The sequence below is a fragment of the Podarcis liolepis genome (genome assembly GCF_965112155.1).
Source record: "Podarcis liolepis genome assembly, chromosome: 9".
NCBI lineage: Eukaryota > Metazoa > Chordata > Lepidosauria > Squamata > Lacertidae > Podarcis > Podarcis liolepis.
Window position 1 is genome coordinate 39773311 of NC_139564.1, and position 22622 is coordinate 39795932.

At 44.2% G+C, this 22622-nt stretch overlaps 2 protein-coding genes across 3 annotated transcripts in view; both read right to left on the reverse strand.

Annotated features, from left to right (window-relative positions):
• The window catches only part of TMEM154 (transmembrane protein 154), a 30180-nt gene extending 18852 nt beyond the window's left edge, over positions 1 to 11328 (reverse strand). Inside the window, exon 1 of one of the 2 annotated variants that reach the window (XM_083520164.1) lies at positions 11176 to 11328. In XM_083520164.1, the coding sequence (XP_083376290.1) occupies positions 11176 to 11221 (46 nt within the window). In that variant the 5' untranslated portion in view covers positions 11222 to 11328. Of the gene's footprint in view, positions 1 to 2695; positions 2985 to 11175 lie in introns of those variants that run through there. The other variant, XM_083520163.1, reaches the window with a different exon arrangement.
• Positions 11329 to 18432: 7104 nt separating this feature from the next.
• TIGD4 (tigger transposable element derived 4) lies at positions 18433 to 21480 on the reverse strand (the record flags this gene model as incomplete). Its single annotated transcript, XM_083520059.1, has 2 exons — positions 18433 to 19480; positions 19855 to 21480. The coding sequence occupies one exon, from the start codon at positions 21478 to 21480 to the stop codon at positions 19882 to 19884; it is 1599 nt and encodes a 532-aa protein (XP_083376185.1). The 3' UTR covers positions 18433 to 19480; positions 19855 to 19881.
• Between the last annotated feature and the right edge of the window lie 1142 nt (positions 21481 to 22622).

Here is a 22622-nt window from a genome sequence, read left to right on the forward strand (position 1 = left end):
GGTTAGCCAGAAGCGGCTTAGTCATGCTGGCCACATGGCCCAGAAGCTGTATGCCGGCTCCCTCGGCCAGTAAAGCGAGATGAGCGCTGCAACCCCAGAGTAGTCCGTGACTGGACCTAATGGTCAGGGGTCCCTTTACCTTTACCTTTACATACGTACATACGTACGTGCGTACATACATACATACCCTGCCCATCTGGCTGGGTTTCCCAAGCCACTCTGGGTGCCTCCCAATAGAATATTAAAAGCATGATAAAACATCAAACATTAAAAACTTCCCTAAACAGGGTTGCCTTCAGATGTCTTCTAAAAGTCAAGTAGTTGTTTATTTCCTTGACATCTGATGGGAGGGGGTTCCACAGGGCAGGCGCCGCCACCGAGAAGGCCCTCTGCCTGGTTCCCTGTAACCTCACTTCTCGCAGTGAGGGAACCGCCAGAAGGCCCTCAGCGCTGGACCTCAGGCTGAACAATGGGGGTGGAGACGCTCCTTGATTATTGATTGATTATTTAATTTCTATGCTGCTTAAAATATTAAATATATATTGAATTGGTGTACAGGAAACAACAGACAACTTAACAAAGTATTACAAAATACACAGTTACAGATAAAAAATTATATTAACACAAACTTACTAATATATAGAAATCAATATCAATCCCTTTGCCTTCTGACACACCCTCTTTCTCAGCCTCTGGGTTCTGTTCCAGCCTCCAAAAAACCCAGCTGACTCACAGAAGGCTCACAGTGAGAAGAGTTCCTAGAAACATGGACATCACCCTAGCCCATGGGTAAGCAAACTAAGGCCCAGGGACCAGATCTGGCCTAATCGCCTTCTAAATCCGGCCCATGGACAGTCAGGGAATCAGCATTTTTTTACATGAGTAGAATGTGCCCTTTTATTTAAAATGCATCTCTGGGTTATTTGTGGGGCATAGAAATTTGTTCATATTTTTTCCCCAAAATATAGTCCGGCCCCCCACAAGGTCTGAGGGACAGTGGACCACCCCCTGCTGGAAAAGTTTGCTGACCCCTGCCCTAGCATCTCACTCTAGCCTTGCTTTTTAGGCTCAAGGTGCATGGCACTTCCTCAGGCTGCCCACAGCTGTTTCCCTTTCAGCTGCTCTCTCTGCACCCAGTTCCAGGTGCAGCAGGATTGTTGAATTTTCAAGGGGGGGGGCAAAGGGTGGAGAAAAGGCCCCTCTCCACTCACAGCTCTTTCTTCCCCCTCTTCTCCTCTTCCCCCTGTGCAAGCAGGGAGCAGCAATGAGGACCAATGCAGGCACAATTTCCTTGTGCAGAATAAGTCATCGTTTATAGCTTACCATAGCTGGTGGGCAGTCGAACTGCCATTCTCCTGTGGCAACAATTTTCTTCAATCTCTGTGGAGCTTGCAGACTTTTTTTCTTCTCTACCAACCTCAGCTTTTATTAAAAAGTTGCCTGTGACTAAATTCTTCCTGTCTGAAACCTAGCTTTACCAGTCTAGGGTTTTACCAAGATTTGAATTATATGAATAATAAAATCCCACAATAACTCGCTAAGTCACTCTTCATATTTTATCCCACCATCCTCAGGTCAGGTACAGTTGCAGTTCAGACACAAGGGAGGAAGCCCACAGAAGGAGGAATGAAAACTTTTCATATTATTATAAAGTACAAGCAGGAACAAACTCACTGGGTAATTTAAAGCAATGAAAGAAAAACAAAGCAAATACAGGAACTCTTAGGCTTGTGGTAACCCAAACCTTTGTGGAAAAACTTTTTCACTTTCTTGACAACCAGTTATGAATATCAGCAAATGGGACTTCTGCTTTTGAGGTAAATTTGCTGGGTTTAAGTGCAGCATGCTTAGACAACCCTTTTACGATTAAAAGAAAAAACAAAGAACTTCTACCCTCTCTGTCTCTCTTGTACAAAATGTGCATGTTTAGACACTTTAAATAGTAGTCAACCATTTATTAGAGTATACCCATTGAAATGAATAAAGATGACCAAGTTAGGTCCATTAATTTGAGTGTCAGCTCTGACTGAAACTTAATCACCAATGGTCTCAAATATATGAAGATAAAACTAGGACAATGATTCCACCCCCAATTATTTTTACATGGGAAGAAGAACACCCCAAAACACGTTTTTTGCTGTGCCGCCCTACAAAAACAAATTGTCTGGGGCTGACACTTAAACAGCACCACATGCTCAATATTTCTAGGAGCTTACTACCCAGTAATTTGATACATTCAGCTATCGCGATAACAATGAGAGTGTGGATTTATTTGCCCATAAAATACCGATATTACAAGGCAGTCCTTGCCTGTCTTCTTAGAGAAAAGACCCACTGAGTCTAGTTGTGCTCATGCCAAGTGTGCACAGGACTGCAGTCTTAGAAGCACAGGACTTAAAAAATAAATACACAAAAACTCACACGGCAGAACCAGCAATGACTCAGAAACAAAGGCTTCACGTACATCTCAACACACTTCAGATCTGTAGCTCAAGACGGATCCATGGAAAGAAAAGACAGCAAACTGTTGGGAAGAAGAGCTACAAGACAGAGTGCAAGTTTGTACAGACAGCCTTTGCAGGGACCAGATTTTCTGGGTGTGACACTTCAAAACAGTTCCATAGCCTCAAGCATAAAACGTGCCTCTATCGTTAGTTCTCCTTAACAATGCAGAGAGCATGTTACTTCTACTTACCACAGCAAGCAGGTCTTTCGCTGAGCAACAGAAATAAAGGCAACATAAAGTTGTGTTTCTGCATGTTGGCGTCTCTGTGATCAGGTACGAAGTTTGTTTCATTCTCCCTTAGCTGTACAGAACATGTACATTTCCTGTTTCCTGCCTCTGTGGTTGGATGTGTAAGATGCCTTAAGGAGATGCACTATGTCTGATTGCTCGTAGGAAGTGATGCAATTTAGTTTGGGCCTGTCAAATGAGCAACGATTGCTGATTCAGCTAAAGAAACCACCAGGAAAATCCACGTGTGAGAATCTCGCAATCCTCTCTTGTTTTCAAGATCTGACAGTCTCTTTCCCACCCAGACAAGAATGCCTCAAATATATCTAGTTCAGTGATGAAGTACATGCCTTGCATGCAAAAAAGTTTGGATCCTTATCATCTCTAGGTAGGGCTGGGAAATACTCCTGTCTGAAATCCTCAGTTGCCACTGCTAGTCACTGTGAGTTTGATAGAGCAACAGTCTAACTTGCTTTAAGGCGGCTTCTTATATTGCTTTTAAAAATGAAAGTCTGCTTCTCAAACTATCTGATGTGGTGGACCAGCAATTCTTCACACACACAGTGTGCCAGGAACTGGTACCCAGGGCCAGCCCACCCATGGGGGGGTGAAGCACCTGCCTCAGGCAACAGACCCCCTCCACTGTTGGTACCACTGCAGACACCCTGTCTATACCACCACTTCTTCACCAGCGGGATCTCACTGGAATATCATATCTTAGCAGAACTCACCATTGTTGCTGCTTCACAGGCGCTGCCACCAGACCCAGATAAGGGAAGTTTTGGCAATTAGGCTGCGCCTTCCCATTTTGCCTCAAGCAGCGAAATGGGACAGGCTGCCCCTGACAGGACTATATTTGGTCCCTGTACCAGCTGACCACTAAAATGGGACTTTTTAAAAAATTGCAAAAAGCTTTACATGCTACCCCAATCTCCAAGCAGGGCGAGATTCCAGAGGTTCCAGGCACTTACCCAAGATTTGTGTTACCTTTGGAAATGAGGCACAGCTTTATGTCTTTATGATATATGGCTTACTTGCACATCAATACCACCTGAGCCTACTGTGGAGGGGTTCCCAGCATTACACTCCAAGAGGGTCTCTTGCTTCTCCCATAGGCACAGTGAACTTGGATCCAGCAGAGAAATCAGCCATGCCCTCTGTCTCCTTTTTACAGCCTCTCACAGTTTTTGCCAGCACATCACTGCCAACTACCATTCTGAAAACTAGCTCTCTACATGAAGGAGAGGCTCACACTCCTATGCTGTCAGTTGCCCATCTCCCTGCCCCTGTTTGGTTAATGATTTGGCCGCCATCGGGCTTTGTTCCCCTGACACAGGGGTAGGCAACCTAAGGCCCATGGGCCACAAGCAGCCCATGGGGGTTGTTTAACCGGCCCACGAGCCGCCCCTGAACGGAGCTGCCCGCTTGGCGAGTCCCCACGTGCTGCGCTAAACCGGCACAGCGCGGTACGGGGACTTGCTTCCGCAGCGCCAGAAAAATTGCATCTGCGCAGACGCAGACGCCAGAAATCATGGGCACACGCAATCCAGCCCACAGAGGGATCTCTGCTGGAGTGAACCAGCCCAGGTGAGGTAAACCTTGCCAACCTCTGCTCTAACAACTCTCATTGAGCAAGCCATCATCAGGTTGGCCTGGCTAGTATCTCTAACATAAGCTGTTGGGCACAGTATAATTCCCCAAAACCTTGATTAGTTCTCACTTTTATTGGACTCTAGAAACTTAGAGTGTCTCACACCCCACAAACTCATAACACTATTTTTGTAGACATATAAAAAAATCCAGGAAGGTTGAAAGCTCATACACTGTTTTGTCCCAAAGCAGCACAGAAAACCCATGACGCATGTGAGTTATGTCTCATAAGCTCAGTGGCAGAGATCACAAGCTCCGCTTTCTAAAATTCCCAGGTTCAAGCCCACATATCTCCAGGAAGCATTGAGAAAGACTCATGTCTGAAACCTTGAAAAACCTCTGTCAGACTGAGCAATACTTCTATGGTAGGGTTGCCATATTTCAAAAATTTCAAAGTTGTTGAGCTTTTTTTTAAAAAATGAGTTTTTGGACACTGCTTCAGACTGCAATATTCCGGTTGTGTCCAGGAAATTCCAGACGTATCACACCCCTAGCTATGATTCTATGATTCTACAAGTCCTGTCTCGATATGAGGCATCTTCCTACGATCCTCTCCATTTTCACATCAGAAATAGAAAAAACAGACCCATATCCTTGCATACAGATAGATAGTACTGTTTGTGCATAATCCTGAGGAATGTTCCAACACAAAAGTGCATAGTGTTTTGAACATTTTGTACAATGTCAAAAGGCAGAGCCGTTTTTAACATATCCCATGTGCTTGTCAGGCTCATCCTCATTCAGCAAAAATAGGTGATGAGAAACTATTCTTTGTGGCAGTATCGTCTCCAGGGGAGTACTTGTGGGCAATTGCGTGATGATCCATATCGATTTAACAAGCTGTGCCGGCCTTAGACATTTTCACACCCTGCTCTTTTATTTTTTTTAATGACACAGGGAGGGAGGGAGGAAAAGAGGGCGGGAAATTGTGCTGCCTAGAAAGCGGCTGTGCACCAAGATTGATGCAGCTCCCTTCATGTAAGGCCTGCCCTGTTAGTTAGGAAATGCAGAGGGGGAAACTGCTAGGATCACTAGGCACCTCTTGGCACATCAAGTTGCTTCTTCAGAAAGAGAATGCAAACAATGAAGGTGCTGGTTTTTACAATGGATAATTACCAGTAGTTGAAAATGTTATGGTGGATAAAGGATTATCTCTATAACTTCCTTTTTATTGCATTGACATACAATTCAGAATACAGTTCATATCCACTGAAAAGTGCAGGATGAATTTTTTTAAAAATGCTCATCCTATTATCAGTGTTCGGAGTATTTTAGATGGTAACCCACACTACTGGACGCTAGTTCCCTCCCCTACCGGCCCCAAACCAATTCACACAGCCATTTTTTAAAAGCAATTTTCAGGATGTAAATAATCGGCAGTTTTTCCACCCTGGATGTTTCCCTTGTGCATAGTGGAGGAGAGTGGAGTCGAGAGATTTGGATTCACACACACACACACACACACACACACACACACTGGTGCACATACACACAGGTGCACAGACACATTCAAAACTGAGATTACAGATTATAGAAGAGTTTGGATTTGATATTCTGCTTTATCACTACCCTAAGGAGTCTCAAAGTGGCTAACAATCTCATTTCCCTTCCTCCCCCACAGCAAACACTCTGTGAGGTGAGTGAGGCTGAGAGACTTCAGAGAAGTCTGACTAGCCCAAGGTCACCCAGCAGCTGCGTGTGGAGGAGCGGAGAGGCGAACCTGGTTCACCAGATTACAAGTCTACCGCTCTTAACCACTGCACCACACTGGCTATAGTCTTCATTCTTTCATTCACTTACAATCCATCTTTCCTCCAATGACTCAAAGCAGCCTGCATGGTTCTCTCCCTTCTGCCCTGTTATTCTCACAGCAGCTCTGTAAAATAGATAAGACTGAATGGCTGATACAGAGCCAATGCTGAGCTTCATGGCCAAATGGAGATTTGAACCCAGGCCTCCTTAGTCCTACTACAAAGTTGCATTGTGTGAGTTTGTGGTGCTGCAGTATTATTATTATTGAAAAAGAAAATATACCCTAACTTCTCACTGTGAAATCACAGCCGCTATGTACAATTTATTTATCCAGTTCACAGTTACAAGGAAGCAAGTAATGTTAGGAGCCATTCATACAATACATTTAGACTCACAGTCACACATGAAAACTAATCTCAAGAGCTGTTTATGTCGTTTTGCCCTCCAACAGTGCCAGACAGATCCTCGGTTATCAGAGCATGAAGCACAAATGCACAGTGTACACATCAGACACACCCTCGGTCTGAATCAGAATTTGCTGGCTGACAAAGGGAGAGCAAGTACGTGCATTCTGGGGAGCCTTGTTCTGTGATTGGTAGGAGCCCAGGAGGTGGCTAATATATCTTGGCTCAGTCTGCTGCAGCAATTAATCTTTCTTAAAAACATGGCTGCTTTTATAGGTCATCAGTTACAGTTTCTCAGCTATTATCTCTGAGAAATAGGTCAATGATTCATTTACTGGCCAGCTTGTTAATGGGTTTACAATGCTAGTATTAATCTGCTGGCTAGCGATGGAGCCAGTTGTTGGTTTGTTTATTAGTGGCTGTGTGTTTTGGAGTGCTCTACTTAACAGTTATCAAAACACAAAAACAAGGAGCCTAGCTGGATGGAAATGTAGGAGGCGGAACTGAAAGTACTAAAGAAGGGATCAAGGTTTGCTGCCAAAGTCACATCTAACAAACCAATCTTCCCAGACGGTAGCCAGTTTAAGCCAATAACCTCACACTTTCTCCAGGATACGAATAACGAAGAAAGTAGGAATTTGGCCGGAGGTTAATCTCAGCCTGGCTTCACCAGATCTGCTTTCCAGCACTTGTTATGGGGATCAACTCTGGAATATATTATGATTATGATTAGATTTCTTACCTACCCTTCACCATGAGGTCCTAGGGTGGGCCACAACCATTTAAAAATATGATATAAAATCAGTTGAAGCAAAGTATAGTCAAAGGAAAAGGGTGGGACCTAAATATATATCCATATATGTATTGACAGGTATCAAAGTTCAGGATAAAGAGCCTTCAATAAAGGACAAAAACTACATAGTATTTATAATGAATGTGAATAAATACTATATTAATAATATTTATTTATTTATTTGTTTGATTATTTATTTCTCTGGTTTCTAAACTGCCCTCCATCCAGTATAGATCCCAGGGCAGATCACAAAAACTTTGTAAAAGCGACAACCACATACCAATTACTAGGGGGTTTTCCACGGCTACCGTACATTACTCATCAACTCCCCCTTCTGCCCCACCAACCCCTTAGCAGGGGAACTTTAGTTCTTACCGCATGAGCCAGCTTTGCCAGGTGGGTGGGGCAATGCACCTGCCACTCACATGACATTGTTATCCCACCGCATGGTTGGTGGGTGGGTTGTCCCGCCCACCTGTCAAAATCCATTGCGGGGTTCCCTGGCACCCACCGTGAGAAGCTGGAGAGAAGCCGGCATTTTTCCTTCTGCATTGCTCGCTTTCTGCAGTGCCAGCAGTGGCAGCAGCAACAGCCTTCATTCCCCACACTCCCACTTTCAACCTGCAACACCAGAGGTTGAAGGGGGTGGCGAGAATGCAAGAAAGGGCTTTGCAATCTCCCGAAGCGCTTCTCCTTTGCACATCTGACGCTGGAGGTGGAGAAGTGTGGGAGGCTCACAAAGGACTTTCCACCTCTGATGTCAGGTAGGAGGCCAGAGGCAGCAGCCAGCCAGCATTGTGATCTTCCTCTGCCACAGGCACTTCATCTAACTCTTGATTCTACTCAGTGATGGCAGCAATGGATTATGAGGCTGGGTGGCCACTGCTTTTGGCTACATTTCCACACTTCTAATTGGCAGCGGGGGCAGAAACAGCTCCCCCAAGCTCGCTGGGGAGGAGGTGTCCAGTAGCAGGGCTGGCAGCAGCCCAGGGTTCTATATCCCAGGAACAGAGGCCCCAGGGTTGGAAGGTGAAGGAGCTTTCATAGCAAGGCTGCTGCAGCAGCCTGTTCTGTTTGCCTTCCTATGGCTTGTCTAGGCTGCCCATCTACCACCTCTCATCTTACTGCAGTTTACAGTGCCACCTGTCTGTGGCCCAGTGAAATACAGTATGATGCCATTCTTCCATTTTTTTTATATGGTGATGGAGCTGGGTTTCTGGGTTTTGAGGCTGGAGTTGTCTTAGAATCCTGGGGAAATTAAACCTAATGTTTTATTATTACAGTGGTATCTCAGGTTAAGAACTTAATTTGTTCCAGAGGTCCGTTCTTAACCTGAAACTGTTCTCAACCTGAGACACCACTTTAGCTAATGGGGCCTCCCGCTACCACCGTGCCACCGCCGCGTGATTTCTGTTCTCATCCTGAAGCAAATTTCTTAACCCAAGGTACTATTTCTGGGTTAGCAGAGTCTGTAACCTGAAGCGTCTGTAACCCGAGGTACCACTGTACTGTTCTTAATCTGTGCTGAGAACTGCTCAGAATGCAATCTGTAGAAGAATGTGGTAGAAATCCTGATCATAGAAGAGAGCCAGTGTGGTTTTGTGGCTAGATGCAGTCTGGGGAGACCTAATCACAATCTTTCAGCCTATGACATATGCTACTGAGCACGCAGACGGCTGAAGGTACAAGTTCTAGCAAGACTGGGACCAGAGTCAGGGTGGAGCACTGAAGCAGATTAACTGGAGGTTCACTCCAGAGTCATTTGCTGACTAGGAGAGGCTGAGCTGAAAGGGTCTGGAATGAGGATTCATAGGAAGGTCGGCCAGCAAAAGCACAGGCAGGCAGTCACAAACATGAGGAAGAGCTAGAGCTCAGTCCCAGGTTCAGTCTCTGGCATCTCTAGATAGAGCTGGGTCACTGTCTGTCAGTGTAGTAGACAATACATTATGCAATAGATGGACCAATGATCTGACTCTGTAGAAGGCAGCATCATATTGTTGCATGCACCCTGATCTTTGAGCAATAAGAGACTCCAGTGACTCCAGAGCTGACCAAGGGTTTGGTTTCCTTGGAAATGAAGGTCAATGGAAACTGTGGCGTCTTTCGGATATATGCTTTTATTTACACAAATATACTGCTTGAGCATAAGGGACGTGGGTGGCGCTGTGAGTTAAACCACAGAGCCTAGGACTTGCCAATCAGAAGGTCGGCAGTTCGAATCCCCGCGATGGGGTGAGCTCCTATTGCTCGGTCCCTGCTCCTGCCAACCTAGCAGTTCAAAAGCACGTCAAAGTGCAAGTAGATAAATAGGCACCGCTCCGGCGGGAAGGTAAACAACGTTTCCGTGCACTGCTCTGGTTTCCCAGAAGTGGCTTAGTCATGCTGGCCACATAACCCGGAAGCTGTACGCCGGCTCCCTCTGCCAATAAAGTGAGATGAGCGCTGCAACCCCAGAGTCGGTCACAACTGGACCTAATGGTCAGGGGTCCCTTTACCTTTACCTTTACCTTTACAGCCTGAGCATAGGGTTGAGGGGCTCACAGCACTAACACTCCAGCAGATCTTGCTTCCCGATTTGGCTTCAGGTGAAGCCCCAAGTCACAGCTCTTCGGTCCACCTGTCTCTGTGTCTCCAGCTTCCAGCATCTGTCAAATTCACACACAGAGAACCTCCTCTGGCCTTTTTTTGTTACCCATCCTTGGATGATGATGTGGCATCCAGCAGGTGAGGTGGGAAAAGGTTTGCCCATTTGTTTCTATGTCAACCTCTTATGGCATGTACAGTAAATGCCAGAACTTTATTGGCCATTCCCTTGACAACAGAACTGGCTTGGTTGGTTTCCTCTCATAAATTCTAACCTTACATACATAGGATCACAGGTTTGGAAGGAACCCACAGGTATCCTCCAGACTGACACCCCCCAAAAACCCATAACAATATGTTCAGATATTGGAAAAACTGATAGGAAAAACTGGTAGACTGGAAGCCAAAAGCCTGTATAATGAGACCAGCTCAGGATAGACAAGTTAAATGCCATGGAAATGCAATAACATTCAGTTGTCTAGAATCAGTTTGGAAAACTTTGCTTTACATAGTCCTTACTTAGCAAAAGCCCAACTTCCTTACTGAGCAAAAGCCCAACAAGGTTCACGTTACCAAATGCCCAACTTCCAAACCAATAAGCAAACCAAAACACAGCTACCTTTTGAATTTTGCACCACTCCAACTTTTGTGACGCAGTTCTCCAACCCCAAAGCCTGCACAACAAATGCCTGCTTTAGTGAACACCATGTATAAAACTATAATAGTGGAAATGGCTTGCAAAAATGCTTATGGTATATTAAGGGAATTTGTGTGCACACAAAAAAGCATATATTACTGAAAACAATGCACAAACGCATATGAATTTTTCTGCAGTCCCTTTTAAAGATAAATTTGCAAACTGATGCACAAATATACATGCCTGTGACACCTAAAACTGAAATACAGAGGAAACGTCCCAAAGAAACTGCCTACCAAAGTTGTTGGTAAGTCCCCTCCTATCGCCTTTACATTACAGTTAGCTATAATTCTCAAGCTCACAGATCTCACTGAGGCAAGCAAAGAATCTGGCATAAAATGTATTCCTTTAAAGGTGACTGCTGATTTTGTCATGAGGGGAGACTGCAGTTCCTCCATGTGATAGGCAAAGCAGTCTTCACATGCCCCCAAATACTCTGTAATAATATTTTTTCCTGCTACTATGCACTCACTGGGCTAGTTAATATTGTGGTGCCTTGCTGCAAAATAGTCTAAATGGCATCAGTGTTCATAGATGTGTACATTATACGAAGTTGACTTGCCGTTCAGTGTGTCGCTTGCTTCACTGCTTTTGTCATCTGAAGCCATCTGTTTGCAGATATATTTTAGTTCCTGCTTTCTACTTGCTGCTAGGTTTCCTGACTCTGACCTTAGCACCACCCACTCATGCACAGGAGTATGATCTCTCTCTCTTCATCTGTGAAGTGTCGGGGGGGGGGGTTGAGGAACTGGGACCCAGCAGCACAATAGTTCCCCTTTCTTCTTCCACTCTGCAGCCTCCAAGTAGCTCACCGCAAGGATTGCAGACTTCAATTCCAGACTAACTGCTGGTGATCCTGACACAGACACTCTGCCAGGCAAATCTGGTTTGAGGCTCCACCCTGGCAGATAAATGTAACCCACATGCCCAAGTGCTGGAAATGGTAAGCAACTGCATATTAGCATAATCGTTGTCCCCCAGGCTGTACCACGCCTAGGGAGAGAGCCTCTTCGCCTAACCAAACAGCATGATTCACAGCACGACTTCAAAAGAGAAGCCAGTTGCCTTTGCAACCGCCCTACCCTCTATATTCTATTTTGTTGGAGACTGAAACCTAGTGGGGAAAGGGACACACACCAAAACAGGCGAGCAACACAGAGAATGAGACTAAAGAAGATACCAAACCATTCACTGATATTTTTGAAACGTAATTCTCTGAATTCCCAAAAATCTCAGTTTCTTCGCAACTGTTTAGAATACACATATACACAAACCTGTCACACTGCAGATCCATGGCGGATCAGTGTCAAGAAGTTAGATGGATCAGTGATCTAACTTTGTAGAAGGCCATTTTCTATGTTCCTGTGTAAGTCAAAGCCAATTGCGAAAGTTATCTTTCCCCTACCTGCAGAGCAGAAACCCAAAGGAACCATGCCCAGTTTGAAACAGTCAGAAACAATTGGGCAGGTAAAGCTGATCAGGGATATCTGACTTCCAGTCTTCATCTCCATTCAACCATAAGGTTCAATGGGTGGACTTGGGCAAGCCTTATTCTCTTTGCTTAGGGTGTTTCCAGACTGCCACTATTTTCCAATGGGATTCAGTCATGTATGGGCAGATTTGGGTGTCATGATGATAGTGGCTTAGGAGGTCTTGCATAACAAACCCTGCTTCCCCCGAATATCTCATAAGGAAAGTGATGGGGATATGCACCAGAAGTGTGAAAACAACACTTGCTTTGATGCAATGTCACTTGGCCTCCTCTCAAACAAAGCAGGATGAATGCTCATTGAGCAGGTTGTCTCTGGAAGTGACCTAAAGCGACCTTGCAGCATTTGCCAATGCCATAAAATGGGATAATCCCAATTCCCCCACTCTGAACTCCTTAGAGAATGGGTTGGAAATAAATGTGACAGATATCAGAATGAAGATTGGGTCTGGCATTCAGAGTGTGCTACCAAAATAGCTACATTTGATCCCTTTGCACGTGCTCTTAAAGATATGGTGCACAGCTCCAGACACACCAAAAGCACCCTACAGACTTTGGTTCATAAAATGAATGTGCAAATGCACCCGCAGTTACTCCTCCTTCGCAGACTTCCACATACTCATATACATAACTCTCACCTGATCTTAAAAGGCTCGGTGCCAAGCAAGAAGGTATCTCCCTCCATCTTTTGGCTTGTTATCCTGGACACCTCGCTAAGTACACAAAACAGAAAGCAAGCTGGGAAAGCACGCAGAGCATTGGCATGTAGATGTCGACACCCAGCAACAATATGCCTATAAAACATATTGCCTGGTGCTTTTGTGGCAGCAGCTACCAGCCTGGCACAGAGTCAAAGCATATGGTTTGGGTTGAAGCAAAGCCTTGTGTTCTGTTCCGTTGCAGGCCATCAACTGCTGGGGACAAGATCGTGCCATTTTTAAAGCCCTTCGTTCTACCTTAATAGCTGGTAGAGTTTCAGTTCATTTGGTTTTCAACTCATTGCTAGGACTACCAGACAACAGCAAAACATGGACGGGGGGGGGGGGGGATTAAGACAATAAAGGTGTTTTTTGGCTCCATGAAAGCACAGGGTACGCAGAACCATGGCCTCCAAGCATAAAGCCTCACTTTGTTCATTGCTTTCCACTTGTATAAGGGAAGGCAAGCCTGATGTGTTTGGTATGAAACGGAGGCTTGATGTGCTTCTGCTTTAGAAAAAAGCATTACTCCTCAGCATGCTCCTTGAGCACAGAAGGAGCAGGCCCAAGACATTTTGCTGCCTGAGGCAAAGGGCAAGATGGTGCCAGCCTTCATGTTCAGAAGGCGAAGGGACCGAGAGCTGACTCAAGCTTCAAGGCTGGCAACAGGATAGCAGTATTCACCAGCACAGCTGAGGGATACTGGGTAGTTTAGGGGGTGCAGGGCAATCTACCTGGCACACCCAATTCTGCCCTCCAGCAGAGAGGAACAGTCAAGGTGTTGTTGCTGCTGCTGCTGCCACCCCTCAGCAAATGAAGCCTGAGGCAGCTGCCTCCCTCTGCCCAACGGTCACGTCAGCCCTGATCAGAAATGCATTACCTTCCTCACCCTTGACTACACCAGGTCTTTCTGCCTGACGTGGTATTGAGGCACGGAGTTCAACTTTCAATTTTTTAAAGCAATCATCTTGCTTTATTTATTCATCTCTCTAAACACCACGCTTCCTGTAAGGTGCTTCCTGTGGCATAAATAGCTTTCCCCTTTATCCTGTGAGGTACAGTAGGCTGAAAGATAGTAGTGACCCTTAAATATCACCCAATATCTCAGATGTGTGTGTGTGCTTTATATATATATATTTGCTTGTTCAGGTTTGCTCCCTGCCCTGGTTATGTGTCCAAAGGCTGGGTTTTTCCTCATATATGAGGTACCGCATTGCCTTAGAACTGATATAAATGAAAACTTAAAAATAGAACTTCACTGAAGATCCTGCAACCACAATATTTAATAAGTACACAAGGTAGAGAGACCAAATATGTCTAGGTCCATTTAAAATTGAACAAGTTACAATATGCAGAATACGAAACCACCAATATCATTTTAAACCTTTGGCTGGGTATTTTTGTGGTTTAGTTCCCACCCCACACCAAACCACACATATATTCTGATTACTGCTTTAGCAGCGCCCTCTAGTGCCCTGCTATGACCTGCTATAGTTTACAGAAAGGTTTTAATGTTAACAGCAGCAGATGTGCACCTTAAGGGCTTGGAGTGTTTCATTATTAAGGTGGTTTTGAAAGCTGAACCTAAATTGGTGAAGGTAAATGCCTGGGGGGGTGAGGAATATGTAGACTCAATCTTTGCAATTGCTAGAACAAAGCTGAGGCTGGTTCTTTTTAAATTTTAATGTTAAAACTTTTAATTCTTTTAAATAAAACTAACCAGTTTTGTTTGTTTGTTTGTTTCTTAATTCTAAAGGTTGCTATCATATTCTGCCTAACTCCTTTGTAAATGCACAGGAACAACATTGCTGTAATTTAGATCAGACTTCCCAGCTCAGTGCTTGGCAGGTTTACTTGGAAGCAATGTCCTTTATGTTCAATGGAGATTATTTCCAGTCAGTGTGCATAGGATCACATCCGATATGGAAGTAATGGAATCTATTGGTAGGTCACTACGTAATCTGAAGTATTTCTGATTCCCAACCACTTAACAATGGCAACAAATACCATTCCATACACCCTGCCCAAAGAAAATAGTGTTGCACTCCAGCCCATTCTCTGAGCACTGCGAGATTCCAGGGGTTCCAGGCACTTAGAATCATAGAGTTGGAAGAGACCACAAGGGCCATCAAGTCCAACCCCCAGGATTTATGTTTCCTTTTGGAAATGAGGCACAGCAGAGACTGTGGTGTCTTTATGATCTATGGTTTATTTACACATACAGTGGTACCTCGGGTTAAGTACTTAATTTGTTCCGGAGGTCCGTTCTTAACCTGAAACTGTTCCTAACCTGAAGCACCACTTTAGCTAATGGGGCCTCCTGCTGCTGCTGCGCCACCGGAGCACGATTTCTGTTCTTATCCTGAAGCAAAGTTCTTAACCTCAAGCACTATTTCTGGGTTATCGGAGTCTGTAACCTGAAGCAGATGTAACCCGAGGTACCACTGTATATACAACCTGAGCCTGAGATGGAGGGGCTCGCAGCATTAACACCCCACTTGTTTCTCCCGTAGCCACAGACTTGGATTCAAGCAGAAATCAGTTCTGACTCTCTCTTTGCCTTCACAGCCTGCAGCTTCTTCCTCTCGGTCACATCACAGCAAACTCTGCTCTCCAACTCAGGCTTTGTCCTTCTAGCTATCTAAGATCTGGAGGAGGGGCACCACCCCTTTGGCATCTGACACAGAGCCCCCTTCCTTTTGTTCTCTTAATGACCCATCACGCAGGCAGTAACATCAGGAAGCTTGCCTGGCTTAAATAGCTTGCTAGGATTAAATTCATAAGAATATATTGCTGCAATAAAGACACCTTGGGGAAAAGGTATGGAAGGACTGTGAATTCCATTTAGTTCTAGCACTCAGACAAACTCTTGGGCTCAGAATTCTTTAATTTTAGATGTATCTCTTTTGCAGTTTGTTCCAGTTGGAGGATCCTGGGAGTTCTTTTTGTTGTTGTTTAGTCGTTTAGTCGTGTCCGACTCTTCGTGACCCCATGGACCAGAGCACGCCAGGCACTCCTATCTTCCACTGCCTCCCGCAGTTTGGTCAAACTGGGAGTTCTAGTACTGTATAAAAACAACATGAATCCCTCAAGCCTCCCCTCCTTTTGGCTATAACTGTGTGTGCACTCTACTGACCAAAGCCTGGCTGCAGGCAGGGTTTTTCCAAAAGTAGTTTTGAAAGTAGAGTTTTCAAAAGAGTAACTATATTTAGCTTCTAGGCGTCATGAATCCCAGAATATGCATCTCCAAAGAGCACCAAATTTCATTAAGAAGCAATAAATCTTTAAATGACTTTTCTTTTGTTATGTCGATGCCCAACAGTTTCTCTAAATTCTTTTACTTCTGCTTCCACTGTTTGTGTATCTGAACTTGCCAAATATAGGTTTATTTTTCTTAAGGGGCTTCATGGTCCACTAAGTTCACCTTTTAAAGTCACCCAGGTAGGATTTATGAGCAAAACTACATTTTGCAGGGAGGGGAAAGTGCTGTCACACTGGATCAACAAGGCCTAGGGGCAACCTGTGAGTAACCTGTGGCCCTCCAAAAGTGGTCGGACTCAAATTCCCATCAGCCCCTGCCAGCATGGCCAAAGGTTGTTGGACCACAACCAAATCTGAATGGCCCACCCTCAAAACTACAGGAAGCAAGAGCTTTATAACAGAGGGGAAGAGCAGGGACATTGCTAGGGAAGGACCAACACTACCCAAAAATAAAATAAAATTACAGAACAAGTAATACAACTGAAACTTTGTGTGATGCATTTCGTGAGCAGTGTTATGGTAATGTATTTACCTTATCCCTAACTCAAATAGTAATAACGTAATTTTCTTTTCTTCTTCATCCAGGTGTGAAAGAGTGTCATTCAATGACTGTTTACTCAGAAAACAACATTACCATATCCCAAGACATACAAAGCCATACCAAGACATACAAATCCCAAGACATACAAATGAGGGAACAGCAATGCTCTCTTTCATAAGTGAAATTTATGTTAAACCATACCACCATAAATTTACCTTGTACAGATTAAGGCAGTGGGTAGGTATAATACCAGTCTTCAAATATCTGGGTGGCTGTCATGGAGAAGATAGAGCAGACTTGTCCTCTGTTATTTGAGAAACTACATCATAGACGTGGATTGCGACTAATGTCACGTGTACACGGTTTCGAAAACCAGCAGTGGGAGCACTCTGGAGCCAGAATAAATGCAATGTGTGCATAGCCTTCGTTGTTGCCCTGCCAGTAAACCTCTAAGTTGCTCTCTGGCACTCTTACATCCTTAAGCCAAAGTACATACTCAGGATCACTTTCCACAGATTACATAATTTGTGTATTTTTTGCAAAGTGCCTTTGATCCTGCCCCCTTTAAAGATGAATTAAGCAACGTAAAGAAAAGAAAACCATCAACCAGATGGGCAGAGTAACATATTTATTTATTGAAATATATATATATATAGTATGTTCTGTAGTACTGGGATACACGTTTTAGAATACTGCCATAAATAGTACTGCTGAAATTATATCATGAGATCACCATCATGTGCTGTAGCGGTAAGAATAGTAGTCAGAATCTTTTGTGTGTGTGTGTGTGTGCGCGCGCGTGCGTGCGTGCACACACACACACTTTTATGTAAGGCACTGTAATTTGCCAGCAGGAGCAAAGTAGTAGAGTTTTAAAGTCAGAGTGAGCCAAATGGGTTTCCTTAAGGCAGTCAGATTGCAACTCCCATTATTCCCATCTGTTACCCAGGATGGCTGGGGGTCATGGGAGTTATAGTCTGAAGCATCTGGAAATTTCAGGCTTTGTTGGAAGGGTTTTTTGTTTTTTGTATGTATCCAGAACACCTCAGAAAATATTTAGCTGATATTTTGGGTGGTATGCTCCTTGGAGTAGACGCACTAAAATTCACAGATCTAACTTGGTCACGTTCATTAATTTCAGTGGGTCTGCTTTTAATAAAACATAGTTGAATACCACCAGTTATTTGGATCGTTTTTTTGCTGCTGTCTGAGATCAGCTCATCTTACTGGAGTCCAACCAGGCACAGAGACCAAAGTGCAGGCAAAATTGTGGCACAAAGCAAAGGGAGATCCAGTCAGGAGCCAGTGCAAGAATGAACAAAAAAACAGGGCAAATATCAGGCACACACTCAGCTGTTTTATGCTAGGAAAGCCAGGCCATTCTCTTTCAGATCACCAACTGGGTGCCAAGATGCACCAGTTGCCCACCTAAGTATACATTTTCTAAGCAGACCTCTGGTTCTTCACCAGTTCTGTTTCTTCCTCAGGTTTAGGGAGATAGGAGGTTAGGAGAGGAAGTGGTGGAAACCTGGATCTGCAAAGGGGTGCAGAACTGATCAAAGCCCCCCTGCCCCGAACGAGGTGTCTGAATGACAAGGTGAGTTGGACTGCTAAACAGGTTATTCAGGTGTGTCAAGGCTGTCAGTTTGGTCCCAGTCTGAATCCTCTGGGTCTTAACATCTTCCTAATCTATTGAGCTGCTATAAAGGCTTGAGCATGTGGGTATATATTGTTATCTGTTAATATTACTTGATTTAATTCATAACAAAATAACTTATTTAGTCTGCATCATGTGAAACAGAGCCAGTGAAATGTTGTAAGTACATTCTAGTCTTAAATATTTCATTTATTTTAGTGTTTTCTTCACACACTTTGCGTAAAGTACTTCATGCTGGCAGCTCAAGTCACATTTTACATCCATGTCAAACCTGACCCACTTTGCTGCTATGCATCTCACAGTTAGTTTTGCAATGTGATCTCTTTAGGGGTATAATATTAGATGTGTTAGATGGTGGGGAGTCGCTTGTCAAAGCAATATGCCAAGATTCCACTCAAGGGCTACTGACTGGAAGAGCCGGGGAAGCATCTTCAGCTAAAGAAACAGCAAGCAGTAACAAAACATTATACCTCAGTTTATGAACTTAATCCGTTCCGGAAGTCCGTTCTTAAACCGAAACCGTTCTTAAACCAAGGCTCGCTTTCCCTAATGAGGCCTCCTGCCGCTGGTGCCACTCCACCATTCGGATTCCGTTCTTAGACCGAGGTAAAGTTCGCAAACTGGACACTACTTCTAGATTTGCGGAGTTCGTAAACCGAATAGTTCATAAACAGGGCTGTTCGTAAACCGAGGTACCACTGCATCTGTAAGTTGCTTTGAGTCCCATCAAGGGGAAAGACCAGGTATAAATAAATATCTAATCATAATAATAAATGCAGAACGAAAAACTACTATTTTAGGATAACTTGCATTAACGTAAACTAGTTGTTATACAGCAGTGCTTACAAAGATACATCTCGATCTCTTGCCATAATCTACCTTACAGGGTTGTTGTGAGCCTCAAATGCTACGCTGAATTCTTCTGGGGTGAGAAGAATACAATTGTAACCTGAGAGCGTAGAAAGAATTATGGATCAGGGTAGCACCATTGCAACACAATTCACAAAATCTTGCATTGTTCATTGGGCCTGTCCAGTTTGTGACCTGCAAAGGCAGACACAATCCACCATCCATGTGGTGGGCATTTGACAGCTCTCTGAGTTTTTGCAGTCCCATGGAGGCAGCAAAATCCCCCATACATGGCTCATAGGCCGGGTCTAGCTTAATAGGTCTCAAATTTTATAGGCCTGTACTATATGATAGAGTTGTTGTTAAAACGAACTAAGCAAATAGTAAAAAGGTAAAGGTATCCCTGCCCGTACAGGCCAGTCTTGACAGACTCTAGGGTTGTGCGCTCATCTCACTCTAGAGGCCGGGAGCCAGCGCTGTCCGCAGACACATCCGGGTCACGTGGCCAGCGTGACGAAGCTACTCTGGTGAGCCAGAGCCGCACACTGAAACGCCGTTTACCTTCCCGCTAGTAAGTGGTCCCTATTTATCTACTTACACCCGAGGGTGCTTTCGAACTGCTAGGTTGGCAGGCGCTGGGACCGAGCAATGGGAGCGCACCCCGCCGCGGGGATTCGAACCACCGACCATACGATCGGCAAGTCCTAGACGCTGAGGTTTTACCCACAGCGCCACTCGCGTCCCACAAGCAAATAGTAGTTTCCATGAAATACTTATTTAGATGCTGCAAGATGAATAAAGTCCTCCAGAACCGTGAAGGAAGTATGAAGAGATTCCTTCAAATCTTGATGTCTAAGAAATCTTCGAAGAGTATCTAAAGCAGTAAGGGCCTCCTTCTTTGATGGCAAAGGGTGTTTACATCCTGGAAAGTCATCACCTTCATCTTTCTCATAAGTTCCACTTGAAGTGCATTTTTTAGCCTGTGATATTTCAGTATTAGGAGGCATTTCACAATTTATCAAGTCATCATTGAAAGCTACATATTCCTCCAAAGACAAGCCTTTTGGAAACTCAACTCCTGCTGCTGATGCATATACAGCCAAATCAAAATTAATTTCCGTTTCTGTGTTCTCATCAATGTTTTCCCCAGTTTGTGATCTAAACCCTTCTTTGCTATGACTTTTAACAACTGTCCCTGGAGATGCAGCCCTCCAACATCGGTATAACATGTCAATGGCATCAAGCAAAGTCAGTGTGAATTCCTTACCACTTTCAACACAGTCTACAAATCTCTTGAGAAGAAGGCACCGGTATTTTACTTTCAGACTCTTGGTGATATTTTGTTTCACAGCTGTAAATCTGGAGGGTGAGCAAGAAGGGAAGGATACAAGTCTGATAGACTTCAAATTCCTTACCTCTGGGTGAAAAGGGAAAGAGTCCACAAAAATAATGATGTGACGCTTCTGCATTTGAAATCTCTTGTCAAGTTTGCTCACCCACTGATCAAACAGCTCTGAAGTCATCTGTGCCATAGTAGTTGACTGATATTCCACAGGCAGTGAACTGACACCCTGACAGCAGCAGGGAGTTTTGTTCTTTCCTATAACAAGCAACGGAAGTTTTTCTGAAGCATCCATATTTACGCCAACCACTACAGTTATTTTTTCTTTGCCTAATTTTCCCAGGGAGCATGTTTCTCCTTTAAATGTAAAAGTAGGACTAGGTAACATCTGATAAAACAATCCTGTCTCCTTCATGTTAAATATATCATTTGGCTGATAAACCTTTAAATAGTAAGACAGAATATTTTGATGCCAAGCGGTTGCTGAATCCTCTGTAGTGGTAGCAGTAGTGGTACGAGTAGTACAAGCAGTAGCTACAACTGGCTGAGATCTGAATGCCAGTCCATACCTTGCTTTAAAACGATCTAGCCAGCCATTGCTGCATTTAAAATCATTATGTCCAAGTTTCTGTGCAAAATCATTAGCTTGGAAGCGTAGCATCGGCCCATTCACTGGTATATTTGAACACTGAGCCATTCTGTACCACTTCACCAGTGCCTCTTCCAGATCTGTATGAAATGCAGTCCTTAACCTTTTTCTTTTAGGGTCAAATTGCCACGATTCAAAGGCTTCTAAAACTTTCTCTTTGTTCTTCATGATGGAGGACAAGGAGTTTTTCTTTATACCGTATCTTTCTGCAATGTCTGTCTTCTTCTTGCCACTTTCTATTGCAGCTATTATACTAATTTTGTCCTGGATTGATAAGCTTTTCTTCTTCCTTACTGCAGGCAGAAGTGAGGGAGCATCTGAAGACTCCGCCATGGTACAACCCCCAAACTCCCTCAGAGGCTCAAATGCATCTAGAGACATTCGTTCTGTCACCTCGCTATCCTCAAGTGCTTTAATTAGATTGGCTTTCAAATGAGTACCCTGATCTCATGGTATAAACGTCACTGTGTTAATAAATAAACGTCACAGAGTAGCAATGCCATGGGTATATTCTTGTATATCACAAGCACACAGCTAAGGAATGAGCACAAACAAGCCTTTCTGGTATCTTTGCCCAATAAGAATATTTTCCATAACTTCTCTAGACTGAGTTTCAAATATGTGGACTAAAGAGTTGAGTACTTTTCAACTAGGAATCTTCTTACCTCACATCAAAATAAAGTGTGAAACGTAACTTCAGCTGTATTATATGTAAAACTTGTCAGTACTGCTGCTTTAATTTGAGAGATCTGCTGACAGATGTGTCTATTTGTTGCAGTAGCTGTTTTAACATGGATCTTTGGCGCCCCACTCTATGCCTGGCACAGGGATAGGGAACCTTATTTCAGCTCAAGGGCTGCTGTCTATTCTGAGCAGTTTTCTGGGGCCACAGGCCAGTGGGGGGTGAAGTCTGAGGCAAAAGTGAGCAGAGCAACTAACTAGAAGGCTAGTTTCTCCATATACTCATGCTTTCCTCTCTATCCTGCAATGTCAGAGTTCAAGGGCACATTCTAGCAGGGCAAAACACTCAAGGAGGGTGTTGAGTAGGCCTGGTGAGGGGTGTGGCCTGTGGAGAGTCCTGGGGGCCAAACAGAGAACCCTGTAGGGCCAAATTTGGCACAAGGTTCACCACTTGTGCTCTAAAAGTAGAATCATGTCCTATCAAGCATTCCACATGGAGATTTGATGGGAGAATGCACTCAGCTGAACATGCTTTGAAATTTTATTCAGGCCTTTACGCTGAATGCAGAAAAGTCAGGAGTGATCACAGGGAAAGAGCCTGTAATGGGTGAAGTGTGGAAGCTGGGCAGGTGGCTTAGTCCAAATCCTACACTCACTCAGCCATTGTTTCCACCATTGCCATCAATGTAACTTTACTCCCGAAAAAAGGAATACAGCACATTATTCCACTTCCTCTCACATCAATAGAGAGCCCAGGTGACTGCCCCTCCCAACCTATTCCAGCCACAATATAGACTTTGATTCCAACTCACATTCTTCACTGAACTCTATTTAGCCCTGAT